General features: G+C 44.4%; 1 protein-coding gene across 1 annotated transcript; it reads left to right on the top strand.

Annotated features, from left to right (window-relative positions):
- Window positions 1-376: 376 nt before the first annotated feature.
- Window positions 377-22296, top strand: AOC1 (amine oxidase copper containing 1). The gene is made up of 5 exons (XM_069729242.1): window positions 377-596; window positions 11857-13406; window positions 16806-17094; window positions 21444-21576; window positions 21756-22296. Exons 1-5 carry the CDS (start codon window positions 457-459, stop codon window positions 22029-22031), a joined length of 2388 nt encoding a protein of 795 aa, XP_069585343.1. The 5' UTR covers window positions 377-456; the 3' UTR covers window positions 22032-22296.
- The last annotated feature ends 379 nt before the right edge of the window (window positions 22297-22675 follow it).

Here is a 22675-nt window from a genome sequence, read left to right as displayed (position 1 = left end):
ATGTAACTCAGGATCAGTAATGTAATGTATGTACACAGTGACTGCACCAGCAGAATAGTGAGCGCAGCTCTGGAGTATAATACAGGAGGTAACTCAGGATCAGTAATGTACTGTATGTACACACTGATTACACCAGCAGAATATTGAGCGCAGCTCTGGAGTATAATACAGGATGTAACTCAGTATCAGTAATGTAATGTATGTACACAGTGACTGCACCAGCAGAATAGTGAGTGCAGCTCTGGAGTATAATACAGGATGTATGTGCCTATGTTGTGATACGGACCCCAATTCTCTTTGTATGTTCTGCTGTGATTGTCCTGGCGGCCTTTGCTCCACATGTGCCCTAGTGGCCCCTGGCGTGGTGTGCTCCGCTGTCTGGTTCCTGCAGCGCTGTGTTTACGGGCTGTTTGCGGTGGTTGTGTGCACTTTTAGCTGTCAAGGTTCAGGTTGTGCATGTTTTGCTGTGTGTGGCCCCGGCCTCTCCCTCCTGTCACTCACGGCACCTTCCCACCTCCCTGTATAATAAGTTCTCGCTGCAGTGCTGATAACATACGGGGAGATCCAGGTAACTGTACGCTGCACCAGCTCAGCAGGTGAGTCGGCCCCGTCGCTGCGGATGTTGCACATGAAGCATCATCCTCCCGGGTCACATACAATCAAATCAGACTCAGGGAGTGAGGAGCAGGCAGAGGATGATGACGGATCTAATCACGGCACAGAATCAGGCAGAATAATCCCAAAACCAAAGACGTGCGTACCATAGAGTGAGTCCGTGCAGCCGCTATGGAGACTCCGAGACGAGGGAGCCCGGATCAGTGTAGCGTGACTATGGGTGATGGATCCGGAGATTTGGGCTTCTCATCTGCATAGTTCTTTCTAGCTTCTTTATAATCCTTAATGTGTGTGCAGACGATCAGGAAACGCTGCGGGTTGGACGCTGTGTACTGTGTGCAGTGTACAGATGTTACAGCATAGTGGATGGGATGTCAAGAAATCCCATGTCCACAGACCCTGCGGAGACGGATATGTGGCGCGTCTCCCCAGACCGCAGCGTGGCAATTTCACCCGTTCAATGTATTGGACGCGGTGAATCCGCACGGATCAGTGATCACAGAGGAGTCACTTGCATTCAATAGACAGCAGCGAACATGAGCTGCATCCAAAGCGCTGCCACTTCCACATCATCTGCACATACCCTTATTGTGTCCTGTGATCTCATACAAGGGTACAGTGTGGGTACAATGTGGGTACAGTGTGGGCACAATGTGGGTACAGTGTGTGTACAGTGTGGGTACAATGTGTGTACAGTGTGGGTACAGTGTGGGTACAGTGTGTGTACAATGTGTGTACAGTGGGGGTACAGTGGGGGTACAATGTGAGTACATTTTGTGCACAGTGTAGATACAGTGGGGGTACAATGAGGGTACAGTGTGGGTACAGTGGGGGTACAATGAGGATACAGTGTGGGTACAGTGGTGGTACAATGTGTGTACAGTGTAGATACAGTATTGGTACAATGAGGGTACAGTGGTGGTACAGTGGGGATACAATGTGTGTACAGTGTAGATACAGTATTGGTACAATGAGGGTACAGTGTTGGTACAGTGTAGGTACAATGTATCAGTTGGGTGATTATTTTCTGCTCAATTTTATAAGAATGGAGAGATAAATCTCAGACATCCTGTAATCTATAAAACACGGAATTTTTCTGAAATTGAATGTTACATTTGTGGAATCTTGTGATCGTGCTTTCATTTTGTGACACAGAATATCGTTGTGTTACACTTATTATTTTGTTCTGACCCTGACTATTATTTTTCAGCACAGAATACAATCCTGTAAAGTTGCATTTGCCCGAGTCCTCCATTACTCACTTCCTGTGTCACACAGTATAATGCAAACAATACTGGTCTTAGTTGGGACAGAACTAAGAACAATTTGAATTGTGATATCATGAGCAAAAATCTGTGCTGCTAAATTCTTTATATACTAGCTTTGTGGGTGAGAGAGATAAGTTTGCATTGTATTCTGTAGTGGATGGGCAACCAGTGTAATGACTGGCACAGGGGAGAGGCATCGGTGCAGCGGCTGGACATAAATAGGGTCCTGACTGCTGTATTCAGAATGGATTGCAGAGGAGAAAGTTTGCTTAGAGGGAGACCGATCAGTAGACAGTTATAATAGTCCAGATGATAATGAATAATAGTGACCGTAAGAGATTTTACAGTTCCAAAGCTGAGAAAAGGTCGGATTCTGAAGATGTTTCTAAGGCTACTTTCACACTTGCGTTTTTTTGAATCCATCACCATCCGTCGTTTTTTGTGAATGCAGGATCCTGCAAAAAAATTTGCAGGATCCTTCATTTTCCCATAGACTTGTATTAGCGACGGATTGTGACGGATGTCCATCCGTTTCATCCGTCGTGCACTGGATCCGTCGTAAAATAGCGGTCTGTCTTGCAGAGAAAACGTTCATAGGAAACAACACAAACCATGCATCCGTCATTTCACAGGATCAGTCGCACATGGATCGCACCCCCCCCCCCCCCCCCGTGTAGGGCAGTGGGGTACTTAGATCCGGGCTCTTCTGTTCTCGGCGGGGATGTCGCGGTGGCTGACCCGGTCCGTGGCCCTAGGGGACGTCCGTTAAATAATGGGGGTAAAGTCTTTAGGCCTCTTTCACATGTCAGTGTCTCCGGTACGTGTACTGACAGTTTTCTCACGTACCGGAGACACTGACACACGTAGACCCATTGAAATGAATGGGTCTATGCACATGTCTCCGTGTTTTCACGGACCGTGTGTCCATGTTGAAAACACGGAGACATGTCCGTTTTTCTCCGGCAGCACGGTCAGCAAAGCGTCCCGCACACGTGCACATGGAGAACAGTGTGCACTTTCCTCCGTGTGCAGGTACCGCCCACAGGAGAGACAGCGCTACAGTAAGCGCTGTCCCCCCTGCGTGTGGTGCTGAAGCCGGAATTCATTCCTTCTTCCCAGCAGCGTTCGCTTGAGAGAAGGAATGAAAATTTTTTTTTTCTCTTTTGCCTTAAAAATAAAGTTTGTGCCCCCCCCGCTTGCCAGGAAATACTCACCCAGCTCGAGCGATGACTCCTCTCAGCGCCGGCAGCAGGCCCTGTGTGAGCGGTCACATGGTCCCGCTTATTACAGTGAGGAATATGCACAAGAATATACAGTGAGGGATGCACAAACTTTATTTTTAAGGTAAAATAAAAAAAAAAAAAAGATTTTTCATTCCTTCTCTCCAGCGAACACTGCTGGGAAGGAATGAATTCTGGATTCAGCACCCAAAGCAGGGGACAGCGCTTACTGTAGCGCTGTCTCCTGCACGGTCCGTGTGGTCCTCAGTCGGCACACGGGCGGCACACGGCTGCCGCATGTGTGCTACACTGATGTGCTATGTGAGCACACGGACACGGATAATTCCGGTACCGATTTCTCCGGTACCGGAATTATCTGGACGTGTGAAAGAGGTCTTAAGGGGATAGTGTTCGTGACGCCACCTGTGGTATTCGGTCAGGGTGACTGACGCTGCTTAGGGGTTCGCTGGGGTGATGTTTTGGCAGCTAGATAGTGTACCTTCCCACAGGTGAAGTATGTCCCCAGGGCTTCCCAGAGTGTAGATGGTAGATGGTGTGAGGTGCAGTGAATAACGAGGACAAAAGGTTGCAGTCTCTTTACCTTTACTGAAGGCTTCAGCGTCCACAGTCCAGAGCACCGGATGACGGGGCAGGCAGAGTCCGGCCGGTCTGAAGGCAATTCCAGAGTCCCCCTATCAAGGTGGAAATCAGTAGCCTGCCTCTAGCGCCTGAGTGTTTTAGTACCTCCCTGCTGAGCTTCTCGGTGAGGTCCTCACAACTGATGCTGGTGTTCTAGAAGTTATTTCTCTTTCTCTCTGTCCCCCAGATGGTATGGATAGGACAAACCCATATGACTGATGGCCTGAGGCTTTTTACAGGGACCCTACGACACCCTAGCCCCCACAAGTTGCCACGGTGCCTCCTGGGTGTAAGGTCGGGCAGCTAACATGGAATTAACTGTCCTGCCAGTCTCTGAAGTAAAGCATAGAGTTCCTTACTCCCTCGGTGTTCTGGCTATCGGCTTCTGCGCCTCAGAGGGAGGCAGCCTATTGCAGGGCAGAACTCCCTCTGGATTCCTCTCCTTGTGCTATGACTTCGTTTCTCACTCTCAGTAATGCAATTCCCTTCGTATCCTTTCTTAGGATGCTGCCGCACGTGGAGCAGGCGCAGTTCTGTAACCTTCTGGCTAGGCCTTTGACAGGATCCCACCCCTGTCAGTGACCACTCTGTCTGCAGCTGTTTGATGTTCCTCCTTTTCCTTGTCTGCCTGACAGGTGCTGCCTGGGTGAAGCCCAGTCAGCTTCTCTCTAACTTCCTATCCAAGCCACCAGTTTTAACTAATTGTGAGGAGTTCCCTAATAGATAGGAGCAGAGCTCCCCCTGGTGGAATGGAGTGTGAAGTGTGTTGTGTGGTTTGTGATACCTGGTAAGGTGTTCTCCTTTATTACCATCAGACATAACATCACTCCGTCTGGTGGAAGAATGACATTACTGCAACGACCAGGACCCTGGGGCAGGACCCTGGGGTGCTGCACTCCCCCCCCTGTTAAATCCAGTACTCCGGAACTGGGAAAAGAAAACAACAATACATTAGCAAAAGACATGTAAATTTTTGAAATGCTGTAAAACAAGTTAATATAACTGTGCTTCCCTTTATGGGAGGTGAGAACACTTGCACTTTGCAAACAATAGCATATATACATTGTGCGTACGACTTTTAAGGCATGTCGAAAACAAGTACTATCTTTCTATGAAGCACAATTACCCATACAGGTATACTATCTACTAAGTGCAGGTACTCTCTAAGAGTATACTATCATTAAACCTCAAAGTGCAAATCAACATTTTCTTTATTTTTCTACACATGCAGGACTATCTGTCTACCCCCGCGGGCCTACTGCATTTTCTTCAGTTTATTCACAAGTACATCATCTTCAAACATTTTCTATTCTATATCCTATCGACTATGTAAACATTATTACTATCTACTTTCTCTTTATTGCATTAACTCACTATCTATTATTATTATTAACTTCTGTAATATATTAACCTTTTGGCACAGTGCAACGAGTAACCAATCACTTTAAGGGCAAAGTAAAGTTTCTTCTGAGGTAGTGCAAACAATCACATTATCAATATTCAAGTCAGGTTTAGCAACAAAGGTGACGCGATGCGAGGGACCCGTGACGAACCCCCGAACGTTGGTCTTGGGTGGGCTACAAGACCCGGAATTCTGCCACACCAATGGGTTTTTCTTCAGGTCTGTCAGGCAAAGTTATTTTTACAGCAAAATTTTCAGCAGCTTCTGTTAAGAGGCAGTCTCTGTAAAAGCCTCCTTTGTAAAACCAGTAGGAAGCACCCTTAAGAAGGTGCAAACTATGTACAAGCAGTTCAGGAATCATTGACCGTCCATGATCCTACAGTCTTTAAAGGCAATAATAAAACATGTGCAAAACTTAGGGTCCCTTTAAGTAGGGGATCCCTTTAAGAGTTACATAGTTACATAGTTATTAAGGTTGAAGGAAGACTATAAGTCCATCTAGTTCAACCCATAGCCTAACCTAACATGCCCTAACATGTTGATCCAGAGGAAGGCAAAAAAAAAAACCATGTGGCAAGAGTAAGCTCCACATTGGGGAAAAAAATTCCTTCCCGACTCCACATACGGCAATCAGACTAGTTCCCTGGATCAACGCCCTATCAAGGAATCTAGTGTATATACCCTGTAACATTATACTTTTCCAGAAATGTATCCAGTCCCTTCTTAAATTTAAGTAATGAATCACTCATTACAACATCATACGGCAGAGAGTTCCATAGTCTCACTGCTCTTACAGTAAAGAATCCGCGTCTGTTATTATGCTTAAACCTTTTTTCCTCCAACCGCAGAGGATGCCCCCTTGTCCCGGTTTCAGGTCTATGATTAAAAAGATCACCAGAAAGGTCTTTGTACTGTCCCCTCATATATTTATACATTAACATAAGATCACCCCTTAGTCTTCGTTTTTCCAAACTAAATAGCCCCCAGTGTAATAACCTATCTTGGTATTGCAGACCCCCCAGTCCTCTAATAACCTTGGTCGCTCTTCTCTGCACCCGCTCTAGTTCAGCTATGTCTTTCTTATACACCGGAGACCAGAACTGTGCACAGTATTCTAAGTGTGGTCGCACTAGTGACTTGTATAGAGGTAAAATTATGTTCTCCTCATGAGCATCTATGCCTCTTTTAATGCATCCCATTATTTTATTTGCCTTTGCAGCAGCTGCCTGACACTGGCCACTGAACATGAGTTTGTCATCCACCCATACACCCAGGTCTTTTTCATTGACGGTTTTGCCCAGAGTTTTAGAATTAAGCACATAATTATACATCTTATTACTTCTACCCAAGTGCATGACCTTACATTTATCCCCATTAAAGCTCCTTTGCCATTTATCAGCCCAAGCTTCTAGTTTACATAAATCATCCTGTAATATAAAATTGTCCTCCTCTGTATTGATTACCCTGCAGAGTTTAGTGTCATCTGCAAATATTGAAATTCTACTCTGAATGCCCCCTACAAGGTCATTAATAAATATGTTAAAAAGAAGAGGGCCCAATACTGACCCCTGTGGTACCCCACTGCTAACCACTACCCAGTCCGAGTGTGCTCCATTAATAACCACCCTTTGTTTCCTATCCCTGAGCCAGCTCTCAACCCACTTACACATATTTCCCCTATCCCAATTATTCTCATTTTATGTATCAACCTTTTGTGTGGCACCGTATCAAAAGCTTTTGAAAAGTCCATATAAACTACATCCACTGGGTTCCCTTGGTCCAATCCGGAACTTACCTGTTCATAGAAACTGATCAAATTAGTCTGACATGAACGGTCCCTAGTAATCCCGTGCTGATACTGGGTCATGAGGTTATTCCTCTTCAGATACGCCAGTATAGCGTCCCTTAGAATGCCCTCCAGGATTTTACCCACAGTAGAGGTTAAGCTTATTAGCATATAATTTCCGAGTTCAGTTTTTGTCCCCTTTTTGAATATTGGCACCACATTTGCTATACGCCAGTCCTGTGGTACAGACCCTGTTATTATGGAGTCTTTAAAGATTAAAAATAATGGTCTATCAATGACTGTACTTAATTCCTGCAGTACTCGAGGGTGTATCCCATCCGGGCCCGGAGATTTGTCAATTTTAGTGATTTTTAGACGCCGCCGCACTTCCTGCTGGGTTAAGCAGGTGACATTTAATGGGGAATTTTTATCACTAGTCATTTTGTCTGCCATGGGATTTTCTTGTGTAAATACTGATGAAAAAAAGTCATTTAGCAGATTGGCTTTTTCCTCATCCTCATCCACCATCTCACCCAGACTATTTTTAAGGGGGCCAACACTATCATTTTTTTAGTTTCTCACTATTTATGTAATTAAAGAATATTTTAGGATTATTTTTACTCTCTCTGGCAATGAGTCTCTCTGTCTCAATCTTTGCTGCCTTGATTTGCTTTTTACAGAATTTATTTAATTTTCTGTATTTATTTAATGCCTCATCACTACCTACTTCCTTTAATTCTCTAAATGCTTTCTTTTTGTCACTTATTGCGCCCCTTACAGCTCTATTTAGCCATATTGGTTTCCTCCTATTTCTAGTATGTTTATTCCCATACGGTAAATACTGTGCACAGGTCCTATCCAGGATGCTAATAAACGTCTCCCATTTTCTTTGTGTATTTATGTGTCTCAGGATATCGTCCCAGTTAATTGCACCAAGATCATCTCTCATCTGTTGAAAATTTGCCCTCCTGAAGTTTAGTGTCCTTGTAACCCCTCTACTACACATCTTTTTAAAGGATACATGAAAACTTATTATTTTGTGATCGCTATTTCCCAAGTGACCCCCAACCCTTATGTTTGATATGCGGTCTGGCCTGTTGGTTAATATTAGGTCTAGCAGTGCCCCCCTTCTTGTTGGGTCCTGAACCAGTTGTGAAAGGTAATTGTCTCTCATAGTTGTCAGACACCGATCACCTTTGCTGGAACTGCAGGTTTCTGTTCCCCAATCTATTTCAGGGTAGTCGAAGTCCCCCATAATAATGACTTCTCCTTGAGTCGCAGCTTCATCTATTTGCTTTACGGGGATATTCTCCATTGCTTCCATTATTTTTGGAGATTTATAACAAACCCCTATCAGTAATTTATTATTTTTCCCACTCCCCTTACCTCCACCCACAGGGACTCTACATTTTCATTAAATTCACCTATATTATCACGCAGGATGGGTTTTAAGGACGTTTTTACATATAGACACACCCCACCCCCTCGCTTATCTGTACGGTCATCTCTGAACAGGCTATAGCCCTGCAAGTTAACTGCCCAGTCATGGCTCTCATCCAGCCACGTTTCAGATATCCCCACCATGTCATAATTATGCTCCAACAACATTAGTTCTAATTCCTCCATTTTGTTGGCGAGGCTTCTGGCATTAGTATACATGCACTTGATGTTCCTCTCTGCACCTCTATTCTTTCTTAAATTATTAACTGTTCTAACCCCACCCCCCATGCCACCGCCACCCCCAACTTCCTTATTTGTGCCCAGGTCTCTGTCTGCACTATCTTCCCCTCCTATAAAATGAATACCCTCCCCCCAATTCCTAGTTTAACCACTCCTCCAACCTTCTAGCCATTTTCTCCCCCAACACAGCTGCACCTTCCCCATTGAGGTGCAGCCCGTCCCTAGCGTAGAGCCTGTAGCCAACTGAGAAGTCGGCCCAGTTCTGCAGGAACCCAAACCCCTCCTTCCTACACCAATTCTTGAGCCACTTATTAACCTCCCTAATCTCCCGTTGCCTCTCTGGCGTGGCACGTGGTACAGGCAGTATTTCGGAAAATACCACGTTGGAGGTCCTTGCTTTCAGCCTAATTCCCTGAAATCATCTTTAAGGACCTTCCACCTACCTCTAACTTTGTCATTAGTGCCAATGTGCACCATGACCGCTGGGTCCTCACCAGCCCCTCCCAGTAATCTGTCCACCCGATCAGCGATGTGTCGGACTCGAGCGCCAGGAAGGCAGCACACCGTCCGACGATCCCTGTCTTTGTGACAGATTGCCCTATCTGTTCCCCTAATAATTGAGTCGCCCACTACTCGCCCTGGAAGGGTTTAAACTTGAAAAGCAAAGGAAGAACAGTTAACTATTTACATTAGCAAACACTTCCTGACCTAGGAAGGTTGGTATCCGAGTTCTCATCTGATGCTGTATCGACATCATTGGTTTGTTTCTCAGGTGCGGTCAAGTCATTATTTGTCTGGGTACGAGTGTCAGCTTTAGCATTTTCCACAGTGGCAGGTTCAGTAGTAGAAATGATGCACACAGTAGTGGTGGTTTTGGTTTGAGGACCCGCTAGTTCAGGGACTAGAGGATTAATGTCGTTAGTCTTAGTTGTGGCAGGAGGTGGCGCTGCTGCAAGTTCACATCGCTTAACGTTCTTAGCGTACCAACCTAGCTCACTCCAATGGCGGGTGTAGGTCACATGGTCCCCTCTGCACAAGTTTCGGTTAGGGTGACCGTCGCGGAATTGGGCTTTCACGTTATAGCTTGTAACGAAGACTTCGGTTTGCAGTCCTGGCTCCTGTATAAAGCCCCAACCCCTTTTCGGGTGAAAGGCTGATACTGTCCCTTGTTTCGCTGTTCTTATTGCAGCGTTTGGTTTTATGATTCTGTACTTTGTGTTGGGCATTCTGTTCCGTCTCCTTTCATTTTTTCCAGTGGGAGAGTAGGCATTGTTTATACTCCTCCCAGGTGAGCACCGCAAAACAGGACCCGCTCACTCCACCCCTTGGGGCATCCCAGCGGAATATCACCCCCTCCGGGCTCACATCCACCGGTATGCCCTCATTCGCTAGGCCCGGGAGTGATGTCTTGTCAGTGGCACGGGAAGTCGCTGGGGCTGGAGCGGCGGCTGGCGGTTGGTCATAGTCTGGGCGAGGAGCGGTCACTGGAGCAGGATCGGTCGGTGGGGCAGGGGCATTTTCTGTACCTGCGTCTGATGTGGTTCCACCGATGTCGATCCGTTCCGCTGATGAGGACGCTGGAGCCTGCTACTGCCCGGACCGCGGTTCTTTCAGTGCGCTCTTCCTGCACAGGGCCGACTTCCATTTCTTCACTGCTGTCGGCTCTGCGTCCGGGAGTTGGTGGCTCGGCTCCTCCGCCGGCGACTCCAGGAAGTCCGGATCCTCCAGCAGCAGCGAGTTCAGATTCGCCTCCTTTGATTCGAGACAGTTCTGTGTTACTTCGTCGTCGCTCAGGTACCCGCTGGTCGCCATCTCTGCCCCTGGATCTTCGGCAACACACACACGCTGTTCCTCCATTTTCTGGGGGCGGAGCTCCTTGGCTCCTGGGCACGTCGTCATCTTGTAGCAGTAGTCGGAAACGGTCGTCACTTTTGGCGCCGCTTTGGTAGTCTCCGCCCATGTTGGCACGCCCTTCTTCTTCTTTTGCGCTCCCCGTGGCGCTGTAATGGCGGCAGTTTTGGTGGCAAATGGCAATACACAGTCTTTGAGCACAAAAAGTCCAAATACAATTCTGGCACAGTTCTTAGGCGCACATGACCCGATTTTCAGGCTTAAGTAGATCCTGTTTGAGATGCCAAAGTTGGATCGCCCCCCCCCCCCCCGTGTAGGGCAGTGGGGTACTCGGATCCGGGCCCTTCTGTTCTCAGTGGGGATGTCATGGTGGCTGACCCGGTCCGTGGCACTAGGGGACGTCCGTTGAATAATGGGGGAAAAGTATTTAAAGGGATAGTGTTTGTGACGCCACCTGTGGTAAGGGGCAGCTAGATGGTGTACCTTCCCACAGGTGAAGTGTTTCCCCAGGGCTTCCCAGAGGTGTAGATGGTGGATGGTGTAAGGCGCAGTAAAGAACGAGGACACAGGGTGCAGTCTCTTTACCTTTACTGAAGACTTCAGCATCCACAGTCCAGAGCACCAGATCACAGGGCATGCAGGGTCTGGCCGGTCTGAAGGCAAATCCAGAGTCCCCTTTTACAGCAGCCCCTGCACATAGGAGACTATGGTCAGTGTCTGACTGCATCTCTGGGAGGAGATAGAGGACATTTTTTAAGTCCATACTTGCACTACAAGTTACACTTTCCTCATCATTGCTCACAGTGCTCAGTGCAAGCGGTGACAAGGTGCGGGGAGCGGAGGTCCGGGATGAGGGGAGTATGGCGGAGAGTTAGCGGTGAGCGGCAGCCTGACATTAGTAGTACAATACCAGCCACTGTCACCGCAGTGTTCAGAGCACAGTAGAGTAACATCACGCTGTTGTGCTCTGAGCCTTGACTCAGTTCTGCTGTCAGAGGAAGCCTCATGTAATACAGCCACGCATCTAATGCCCATCCTGTGAGATAACCCCCAGAGCCATGTATCTAATGACCATTGTGTGAGATGCTCGCCAGAGCCACGTATGTAATGCCCATCCTGTCAGAGATCCCCCCAGAGCCACGTATCTAATGCCCATCCTGTCAGAGATCCCCCAGAGCCACGTATCTAATGCCCATCCTGTCAGAGATCCCCCAAGAGCCACGTATCTAATGCCCATCCTGTCAGAGATCCCTCCAGAGCCACGTATCTAATGACCATCGTGTGTGATACAGCCAAGAGTCATATATCTAATGACCATCGTGTGTGATACAACCCATTCCTATTCTGGGCCAACTTTACTTATTTTTTTTCTTCTGCTTTCTTCCCTCCTCCTAGACTTTCCAGGATGGACCTGAAATTTCTCCTACAGTTGCTGATTTTAATGTCTGCTGTAAAAGCCGGTCACTTCTCAAAATCATTTTCCAAGGGTCGGTATATGGCATCTGTCTTCTCAGACCTGACCTCAGAGGAGATGACTTCAGTTCATACTTTCCTCGCGGACCAAGAGCAGCTTAACTTAGTCCCCATCAGAAGTCAATTTGGCAAAAACTCAATCTTCATGATGGAGCTTAATTTGCCGAAAAAGCGGTTTGTCCTGAACTTTTTAGATAACGACGGCCCCAAACCTCAACGAGAAGCCAAGGTGGTCGTATACTTTGGAGACCAGGCTCAACCGAACATCACGGAATATATTGTTGGCCCCCTGCCTCACCCTTATTATTACCGCCCAGTAACTTCGAAACGCAACAAGCCTGTAAGATTTGAGTCAAGGCCAATGACTTATATGGAATATGAGAAAATCCAAAAACGTCTGTTGGAGCTCACCAAGGAGTTCAACCACATCTTAGTAGAGTCCTCCGGCTTCTCCTTCTACAACTGCTCATCCCGTTGTCTTACCTTCACGGACATCGCCCCTCGTGGCCTGAATTCTGGAGAACGTCGCTCGTGGTTGTTGCTCCAGAGGTACGTAGAAGGGTTCTTCCTCCACCCTATTGGAGTCGAGCTTCTTTTCAATCATCGCTCAATGAACCCTAAAGAGTGGACCATCGATAAAATCTGGTACAATGGGCAATACTTTGATAGCGTGAAAGAGCTGGTCCGAAAGTATGAGAAGAACGAAGTGACCAAGATACACCTACCAGATGACACAACAGACCCTTATTCTACCTTCATACCCCGTGGAGATTTTAATACTAAAACTCATATACAAGGTCCAAAAATATGTGAACCTCAAGGAAAACGTTACCGAGTTCTGGGCAACTATGTGGAGTATACCGGCTGGACCTTTGCTTACCGGATCCGTCCATCTGCTGGCCTGCAAATATTTGATATCCAATACAATCACGAGAGGATAGCCTACGAGGTGAGCATCCAGGAAGCCATAGCCTTCTATAGTGGGGTCTCACCGGGTGGTACGCAAACAAAGTACATTGACTCCGGGTGGGGGATGGGAACGGTTCATTATGAGTTGTCGAAAGGAATTGACTGTCCTGAAGGAGCCACCTACCAGGACCTCTACAATTATTACGACACAGACAAACCGCTACGATATAAGAATGCATTGTGCATCTTCGAGCATCCCACTGGGATACCCTTACGGAGACATTTTGACAGCAATTACAATGGTGGCTACAATTTCTACGCCGGGGTTGAAAATTATGTCTTGGTGGTGAGGACCACATCCACCGTCTATAACTATGACTATATCTGGGACTTTCTGTTCTACCAAAATGGAGTAATAGAGGTTAAGGTGAGTGCCACGGGGTACATCCATGCCACTTTTTTCACCCCTGATGGCCTCCACTTTGGAAGCAGAGTCTACAGCCACGTTCTGGGGAACATGCACACACACTTGATCAATTATAAGGTGGACCTAGACATTGCAGGTAAGAGAGACTGCAGCAGACTACAACTGAGGACATTGCTTTGTTTTTACACTGTACATTATAGTAAAGAACTCTTCATCCTCCTTAGAATCAATCGGACATTTGCAGATGACGGATTTTAGACTTCCGTTAAGTCTTTCCCTTGTGTCTTTGTGTGCACAAACCTTTCCTGTTGTGAGGTCAGAGCACTTTAGAGAGGACCTGACGCCAGAACACATGCGGACACATTTTGCTCTTATTTTATTTCCGCTCATCTCCTGAGTATTAAGCTTTTGTGTTTTCTGTTTTTTTTAGAAATCCGCCACATGATTCTAGAGCTACGGGTCTTTTTATTATGGTCCTTATGAGGAGGGTGCGGCTCATAGGCTCCTCTTGGGTGTGTCTTTGCATAATTACACTTTGAACCACCTTTGTAAAGATGATAAAAAATTAAAAAATTAGCACAGAATAAAACAATCCATATCTAAGGAATCGTATGGCAGATTAAAAAAAAACATTCAAGGGAGCAGTCAAAATAAAATAAAGAGCAAAGATTGCCCACCTTTGACCTAATGACAGGTCTTCTTTAAGTGTATCATAAAGCTCATGGGCCCCTCCGAAATCTGTATCAGGGCCTCTACCTACCATGTTTCATTTATCACATTGCCGTCTTCTTATCTGCAGAGGAATCTATGGGCCCCTCAGATACCTGGTGTCACTGCGACTTCTAGATCCCCAAACCCTGTGACCTTGTAGGTCTGTGACTCTACAGATAACTTGTATTATTAATATTTGCTGTAGAAAGTGTGAACATTATCTTATCTGTAAGGAACAGATTGTGAAAGTCTTCACACCCTTCATCTGACCCTTGAACTCTCAGGATGAGTCAATTCTATATCCTCTGATAACACAAATAAATCCTCAGATAATTCCAACATCATCAGCCGAACATATCAGCACCAGAGAGAAATCATCTAATGTACGCAGGGGTCCTACAGAATACCAAACTTGGAGCTGTATTATAGTAGTTATATTCTCGTACATAGGGGGCAGTATTATAGTAGTTATATTCTTGTACATAGGAGCAGTATTATAGTAGTTATATTCCTGTACATAGGAGCAGTATTATAGTAGTTATATTCTTGTACATAGGGGCAGTATTATAGTAGTTATATTCTTGTACATAGGGGCAGTATTATAGTAGTTATATTCTTGTACATAGGAGCAGTATTATAGTAGTTATATTCTTGTACATAGGAGGCAGTACTATAGTAGTTATATTCTTGTATATAGGAGCAGTATTATAGTAGTTATATTCTTGTACATGAGGCAGTATTATAGTAGTTATATTCTTGTACATGGGGGCAATATTATAGTAGTTATATTCTTGTACATGAGGCAGTATTATAGTAGTTATATTCTTGTACATGAGGCAGTATTATAGTAGTTATATTCTTGTACATAGTGGCAGTATTATAGTAGTTATATTCTTGTACATGAGGCAGTATTATAGTAGTTATATTCTTGTACATGGGGGCAATATTATAGTAGTTATATTCTCGTACATAGGAGCAGTATTATAGTAGTTATATTCTTGTACATAGGAGCAGTATTATAGTAGTTATATTCTTGTACATAGGGGGCAGTATTATAGTAGTTATATTCTTGTGCATAGGAGCAGTATTATAGTAGTTATATTCTTGTACATAGGAGCAGTATTATAGAAGTTATATTCTTGTACATAGGGGGCAGTATTATAGTAGTTATATTCTTGTACATAGGGGGCAATATTAGTTATATTCTTGTACATAGGGGGCAGTATTATAGTAGTTATATTCTTGTACATAGGGGCAGTATTATAGTAGTTATATTCTTGTGCATAGGAGCAGTATTATAGTAGTTATATTCTTGTACATAGGGGGCAGTATTATAGTAGTTATATTCTCGTACATAGGAGCAGTATTATAGTAGTTATATTCTTGTACATAGGGGGCAGAATTATAGTAGTTATATTCTCATACATAGGGACAATATTATAGTAGTTATATTCTCGTACATAGGGACAGTATTATAGTAGTTATACTCTTGTACATAGGTGCAGTATTATAGTAGTTATATTCTTGTACATAGGGGCAGTATTATAGTAGTTATATTCTTGTACATAGGGGGCAGTATTATAGTAGTTATATTCTTGTACATAGGGGGCAGTATTATAGTAGTTATATTGTACATAGGGGCAGTATTATAGTAGTTATATTCTTGTACATAGGAGCAGTATTATAGTAGTTATATTCTTATACATAGGGACAATATTATAGTAGTTATATTCTCGTACATAGGGACAGTATTATAGTAGTTATATTCTTGTGCATAGGAGCAGTATTATAGTAGTTATATTCTTGTACATAGGAGCAGTATTATAGAAGTTATATTCTTGTACATAGGGGGCAGTATTATAGTAGTTATATTCTTGTACATAGGGGGCAATATTAGTTATATTCTTGTACATAGGGGGCAGTATTATAGTAGTTATATTCTTGTACATAGGGGCAGTATTATAGTAGTTATATTCTTGTGCATAGGAGCAGTATTATAGTAGTTATATTCTTGTACATAGGAGCAGTATTATAGAAGTTATATTCTTGTACATAGGAGCAGTATTATAGTAGTTATATTCTTGTACATAGGAGCAGTATTATAGTAGTTATATTCTCGTACATAGGGGGCAGAATTATAGTAGTTATATTCTCGTACATAGGGACAATATTATAGTAGTTATATTCTCGTACATAGGGACAGTATTATAGTAGTTATACTCTTGTACATAGGTGCAGTATTATAGTAGTTATATTCTTGTACATAGGGGCAGTATTATAGTAGTTATATTCTTGTACATAGGGGGCAGTATTATAGTAGTTATATTCTTGTACATAGGGGGCAGTATTATAGTAGTTATATTGTACATAGGGGCAGTATTATAGTAGTTATATTCTTGTACATAGGAGCAGTATTATAGTAGTTATATTCTTATACATAGGGACAATATTATAGTAGTTATATTCTCGTACATAGGGACAGTATTATAGTAGTTATATTCTTGTACATAGGAGCAGTATTATAGTAGTTATATTCTTGTACATAGGGGCAGTATTATAGTAGTTATATTCTTGTACATAGGGACAGTATTATAGTAGTTATATTCTTGTACATAGGAGCAGTAGTATAGTAGTTATATTCTTGTACATAGGGGGCAGTATTATAGTAGTTATATTCTCGTACATAGGGGCAGTATTATAGTAGTTATATTCTTGTACATAGGAGCAGTATTATAGTAGTTATATTCTTGTACATAGGAGGAGTATTACAGTAGTTATTTTCTTGTACATAACGGCAGTATTATTATTATTTGTTAATATTTAGGTACAGAAAACATCTTTGAAACCATTGACCTGAAATATGAGAACATTACAAACCCTTGGAGTCCTGATCACTTTATTGTTCAGTCCCGTATTGATCGTGTCCAGAGAAGCAGTGAGCGTCAGGCAGCTTTCAAGTTTGGATCTCATGTCCCCCGGTATCTAATGTTCCAAAACCCCAACAAGAAGAATAAGTGGGGACATCAGAAGAGCTACAGAATTCAGTACAACTCCCACGGCCACAGCGTGCTGCCTCGGATGTGGGCTGAGGAGAAAGGAGTCTCATGGTCCAGGTTAGTGTGATGAGAGGACATCTGGGCTCACATTGCTCTGGAGGTACTAGGATGACCCATCATTTCGGAATACACAATAAATATAGGTGAATCTCACAAAGTTAAAATATCATCACAAAGTTAATTTATTTCAGTTCTTCAATACAAACAGTGATCTCCTATATTCTATAGAGTCATTACACAGAGTGATCTATTTCACGTGTTTATTTCTGTTAATGTTGATGATTATGGCTTACAGCCAATGAAAACCCAAAAGTCATTATCTCAGTAAATTAGAATACTTTATAACACCAGCTTGAAAAATGATTTTAAATCTGAAATGTTTCCTACTGAAATGTAAGTTCAGTAAATGCACTCAGTACTTGGTTGCGGCTCCTTTTGCACCAATTACTGCATCAATGCGGCGTGGCATGGAGGCGATCAGCCTGTGGCACTGCTGAGGGGTTATGGAAGCCCAGGTTGCTTTGATAGCAGCCTTCAGCTTGTCTGCATTGTTGGGTCTGGTGTCTCATCTTCCTCTTGACAATACTCCATAGATTCTCTATGGGGTTAAGGTTAGGCGAGTTTGCTGGCCAATCAAGCACAGGAATACTTTTAGAGCACTTCATGGGTTCCTCTGCTGACGAGCTTTTTGGAGATGGAAATGTCATTCTCCAGCAGGACTTGGCACCTGGCCACACTGCCATAAGTACAAACAACAGTATCACGGTGCTTGATTGGCAGCAAACTCGCCTGTCATGATCCAGGCCGGGTTTTGTCTTGTCTTTCCTTTCCAGGTCTTGTCATGTCAGGGGTTAACTTTGCCTGCTTCGTTTCCCAGTCCGGTCTGCTATATATCTGTGCTGCAACCTGTGTGCAGTGCCAGTTATATTGCTCGCCTTCGGGTCTGGTGAGTTCCTCATTTGTCCTGCTGCATTCATCTGACCCGACCCGTGTCTGTGGGAATTCTACTTACCCATCCCTGCTCCTTATTTCCCTTTGTCTTTGGAGTCCCTGGTATTTGACTTTAGCTCGGCTCTGACCTGATCCTGTCCCTCCCTTCTGGTTTCTCTGCTACTGACCGGTGCTGACCTTTGGCTCTTGTCTGACTCTGTTTTGGTTTCCCCTTTTGTACTGCATTATCCTCTGGTATTGACTCGACTCGGCTCTCTGACTAATTCGCTGTATTACTGTTGCTCTGCTTCATAGCAGGATTCTCAGCTCACTCTCCACTCTGTTGCCATCTAGTGGAGTTTGTGCTACTCTACATTAACCCTCAGTACTACAGCGTGACATCTCCTGACCTTAACCCCATAGAGAAACTATGGAGTATTGTCAAGAGGAAGATGAGAGACACCAGACCCAACAATGCAGACGAGCTGAAGGCTGCTATCAAAGCAACCTAAGCCATAATCATCAACATTAACAGAAATAAACACTTGGAATAGATCACTCTGTGTGTAATGACTCTATAGAATATAGGAGATTCACTTTTTGTGTTGAAGGACTGAAATAAATTCACTTTTTGATGATATTTTAATTTTGTGAGATGCACTTATATATTGTGAGATGTTTATAATGCATTTCTCCAGTCTCTTCATTCTTTAGTGCTAAAGTAACAACATTTTAGAACTTGAAACTTTGGCCATAAATCTGTTATATTCAGAAACATCTACATTATATGACATTGGATAAAAACTTGATTTAAAAAGATTAAATAAATCTATTCTCCAGCTTTATCAATGTTTGATGAAAGCTTCTGTAACTTTATGGTAAATTTACTGACTGGTGGAAGAAAGAATACAGAACTGTTAATAAACTCAATAAAATTAAAACCTAACAAAGGTAATTAAATCCACAACACCTGCACTTTTCCCTTAGAGATATAATGATAGACCCCACATTACTGGTCTCAGCATCAATACATGGATTACACAGCCTTCTAAAGTGCATGGTCAATTCTGTGGATGAAGGAGAGGGTGACATTTAATTTTAAGCTAAATTGTTCCCCTCCTCTTAACCTGACGGGTGTCATTGATTTTTAAGACTGCTCGTATCAAGCTCCCAGGAATAAAATAAGCAGGAGGGAAGGGGCGAGTTCAATTCCTATCAATCTTCCGTCTGATATCATTATTCTTATGGCTCAGATCGTGGCCGGGAGTCGAATGCTCCGGTGCGACTGTATTATGCACATGTCTTATAAAAAAAATAAAAAATAACGTCCTGCTGTGCCCATAAATATTGTAAAAGGCGAAACGCGTCGAGGTGACGACGCAGACGCTGGGGCCTGTAGTATCACGGCTCAGAGCTTTTACTACATTTTGGAATGATTTATTCCCCTAAGCGAGGGGCAATGTGTGCTTGTTAAGTCAGGGGTTAATTTTATTGAGTTTAAAGTTCTGTATTATTTGATCCACCACAGTCAGTGAATTAGTTTAATTGGGGGCAATTTTCGGAGGCTTTAGGCCATGTTCACACAGTGCGTTTTTTACCGCGGAACCGCGGCGGTTTTGCGGCTGCGGTTCCGCAGCTGTTTTCCATGCAGGGTACAGTACACTGTACCCTATGGAAAACAGGACACACTGTGCACATGGTCCGGAAATTGTAAAAAAAAAGACGCGCTGAATAGCTCCCGGAAAAAAGAAGGAGCATGTCAATTCTTCTTCCTGAACCGCAGCGGTTCTGCACCCATAGACCTCCATTGTGAGGTCAAAATCGCAGTAAAACCCGCAGATCAAAAATATATCTGCGGGTTTTACTGCGATTTGATGTGCAGAACCGCTGCAGCAGGAAGTGCGGGGGAGCGGGCGGAAGTGCGTGGGCGGAGTGTGGCTGCCCCCCCCGTGCTCCGATCCCGCCCCCCCGTGCTCCGATGCCCCCCCCGTGCTCCGATGCCCCCCCCCAGTGCTCCGATGCCCCCCCCGTGCCCTAATCTCCCCCCCTTATACTTACCCGGCGTCCCGGTGTCCGTCCGGCCGTCTTCTCCCTGGGCGCCGCCATCTTGCAAAATGGCGGGCGCATGCGCAGTGCGCCCGCCGAATCTGCCGGCCGGCAGATTCGTTCCAAAGTGCATTTTGATCACTGAGATATAACCTATCTCAGTGATCAAAATAAAAAAATAGTAAATGACACCCCCCCACTTTGTCACCCCCATTGGTAGGGACAATAAAAAAAATTAAGAATTTTTTTTTTTTTTTTTTCACTAAGGTTAGAATAGGGTTAGGGTTAGGGGTAGGGTTAGGGGTAGGGTTAGGGGTAGGGTTAGGGGTAGGGTTAGGGGTAGGGTTAGGGGTAGGGTTAGGGGTAGGGTTAGGGTTAGGGGTAGGGTTAGGTATTTTCAGCCATTTTAGCCCTAAAAAGCTTCCTAGGAAACACACAGTAAAAAAAGGATAAAAAAACGCATCAAAAAACGCATCAAAAACGCATCAAAAAAGGACAAAAAAAGGACCTGCGTTTTCTGCCAAGAGCTGCAGTTTTTTAAAAAAACTGTCCTGAAAAAAAAAGGATGGAAATCCTGAACGTGTGAACATACCCTTAGTGTCGTCTTTCAGCGATAAGTAACTTTATCGTAGGCTGCATGTCGGAATTGTTGACTTTGTTCAAGATCTCTGCTTGCTGTCAATAAATGGGAACAGTATATTCTGTATTCAGAACCTGTATATACTTAAAGGGATTGTCTCTTTTCACAAAATGTTGCCTGCAAACAAGTTGTGCTTACCCTCCTCAAGCTGCAGCCAATCACTGAGCTCAGCAGCGCTGCCAATGTAGCCGTCACAAACCATTGAGCTCAGTGATCGGTGACAGTGCGGTCATCATGACAGACAGACTGGGGATCTAATACTGACCGAATGCTGGACCGGGGGAGGGTTTGGAAAGCTCAGATTGTTTTTTTTTTTTTGCAACTAAGGCAACGTTCACACGTTCAGTTTTCGGTCAGTGTTTCACATCAGTATTTGTAAGCCAGGAGCGGGTGATGATACAGAAGCGGTGACGTGACTATTATACTTAACCTGTGATTGTTCCACTCCTGATTGAGGCTACAAATACTGATGTAAAATACGGACCAAATACTGAGCGTGTGAACGTGGCCTAACTGATCATATGGGAAGAAGTTTCGGGGACGGACAACACCTTTAAAATGTTGCTACAATTGTATCCAGTGTGGACAATTGTTTTGGAGCTCGGACTCCAGACTGATACAATGTATTGGCTCAGATAAGATGTAACAAGTAATAGAGGGAACGATTTGTGGCCGATGTGTTTAGCTCACAGAGCGTGACGGCCTGCTGGGAGTAGTAGTTCCACAGCAGACTTCTCCGTTGTTGGGTGGTCTCATCTCGCTGTCCTTTTTATGCCCCCCTGTCCTGCAGATACAGCCTGGCAGTGACCCGACACAGAGAATCGGAGCTGGCCAGCAGCAGCCTGTACATCCAGTGCGACCCCTGGGACCCCGACGTCTATTTTGAGAATTTCATCCGTAATAACGAGGACATTGTGAACAAGGTGAGTCCGGTCTACTTGGTCTTCAGGCCTCTTCATTACTCCGGTGTTTGTCTCCATCTCGTCCATTTTCACCTTCTTCCCTTTTTCTGGTCTTTTCTGATGATTTCGTTTTTCCGTCTCCATTTTTTTTTTTTACAAACATTCGTGTTCATTGATGTTCCTTCTGGTTTATGATTTAGGATCTTGTCGCTTGGGTGACAGTCGGCTTCCTCCATATCCCCCACGCGGAGGACATCCCAAATACTTCCACACCGGGAAACGCAGTGGGTTTCTTTCTTCGACCTTTCAACTTTTTTAATGAGGACCCGTCCGTGGCCTCCAGGAGCCCGGTCATTGTGAAGCCCATGGACAGTGGCTTCACCAAAGTGAACATCCAGCGTTGGACTCCTGAAGTGCTCGGCCAGTGCGTGACGGACAAACCCTTCCGGTACAACGGAACTTACTTCTCCGACTGAATCCTGAGGATTCACCGACAATCGGGACACAGAAGATGGAGAGAACGAAGGTCAACGTGAGGAATGTTCCAGCATCTCTGGGAACAAAGTGTCAGATTTAGGCCAAATAAAGAAATCAAGGAAGGTGCAGATAAGACACAAGAAACCAGAGTGCCCACTTACAGTGGGAGACTTGTGAGTCCACTTCCTCCATGGTCATAAATATATTTGCAATATCAAGTAATTCTATACCATGCCATTAAATATAAAATATAAATAATACCTCAACAATAAGGCAAATTATTACCGCTATATACCAGACTGGTGTGAAGACATCAATGCATCTTTGGAAAGTTTTCCATCAACCATTTCTACTTCTTTGTTGATTCGTCACATAACATCCTATGACAGCCACAGATTGCTCCAATGAGAGCCTCAATGCCCCTATATAAGGTGCCCCTATAGGGGATCAAAAAGACAAGCTTCCTATATAGAGATAGAAGAAAAGCTTTGGTCTGCAGCCACCACTAGGGGGAGCTCCCAGTATACAGAGATACATGATAAGATCCTGTCTGCAGTCACCACTAGGGGGAGCTCCCTGTATACAGAGATACATGATAAGATTCTGACTGCAGCCACCACTAGGGGGAGCTCCCTGTATACAG

This window comes from Ranitomeya imitator, chromosome 6 (assembly GCF_032444005.1).
Source record: "Ranitomeya imitator isolate aRanImi1 chromosome 6, aRanImi1.pri, whole genome shotgun sequence".
Lineage (NCBI taxonomy): Eukaryota > Metazoa > Chordata > Amphibia > Anura > Dendrobatidae > Ranitomeya > Ranitomeya imitator.
This window is presented reverse-complemented; position numbering and strand designations above follow the sequence as displayed.

What these genes read in the sequence shown, in the direction of transcription:
- AOC1 (XM_069729242.1), top strand. Translation starts at nt 457, where the DNA reads ATGTTTTGCTGTGTGTGGCCCCGGCCTCTCCCTCCTGTCACTCACGGC. An exon ending in GGTGGACCTAGACATTGCAG is followed by an intron (nt 13,407 to 16,805) that starts GTAAGAGAGACT and finishes GTTAATATTTAG; the next exon opens with GTACAGAAAACATCTTTGAA. An exon ending in AAAGGAGTCTCATGGTCCAG is followed by an intron (nt 17,095 to 21,443) that starts GTTAGTGTGATG and finishes CCTGTCCTGCAG; the next exon opens with ATACAGCCTGGCAGTGACCC.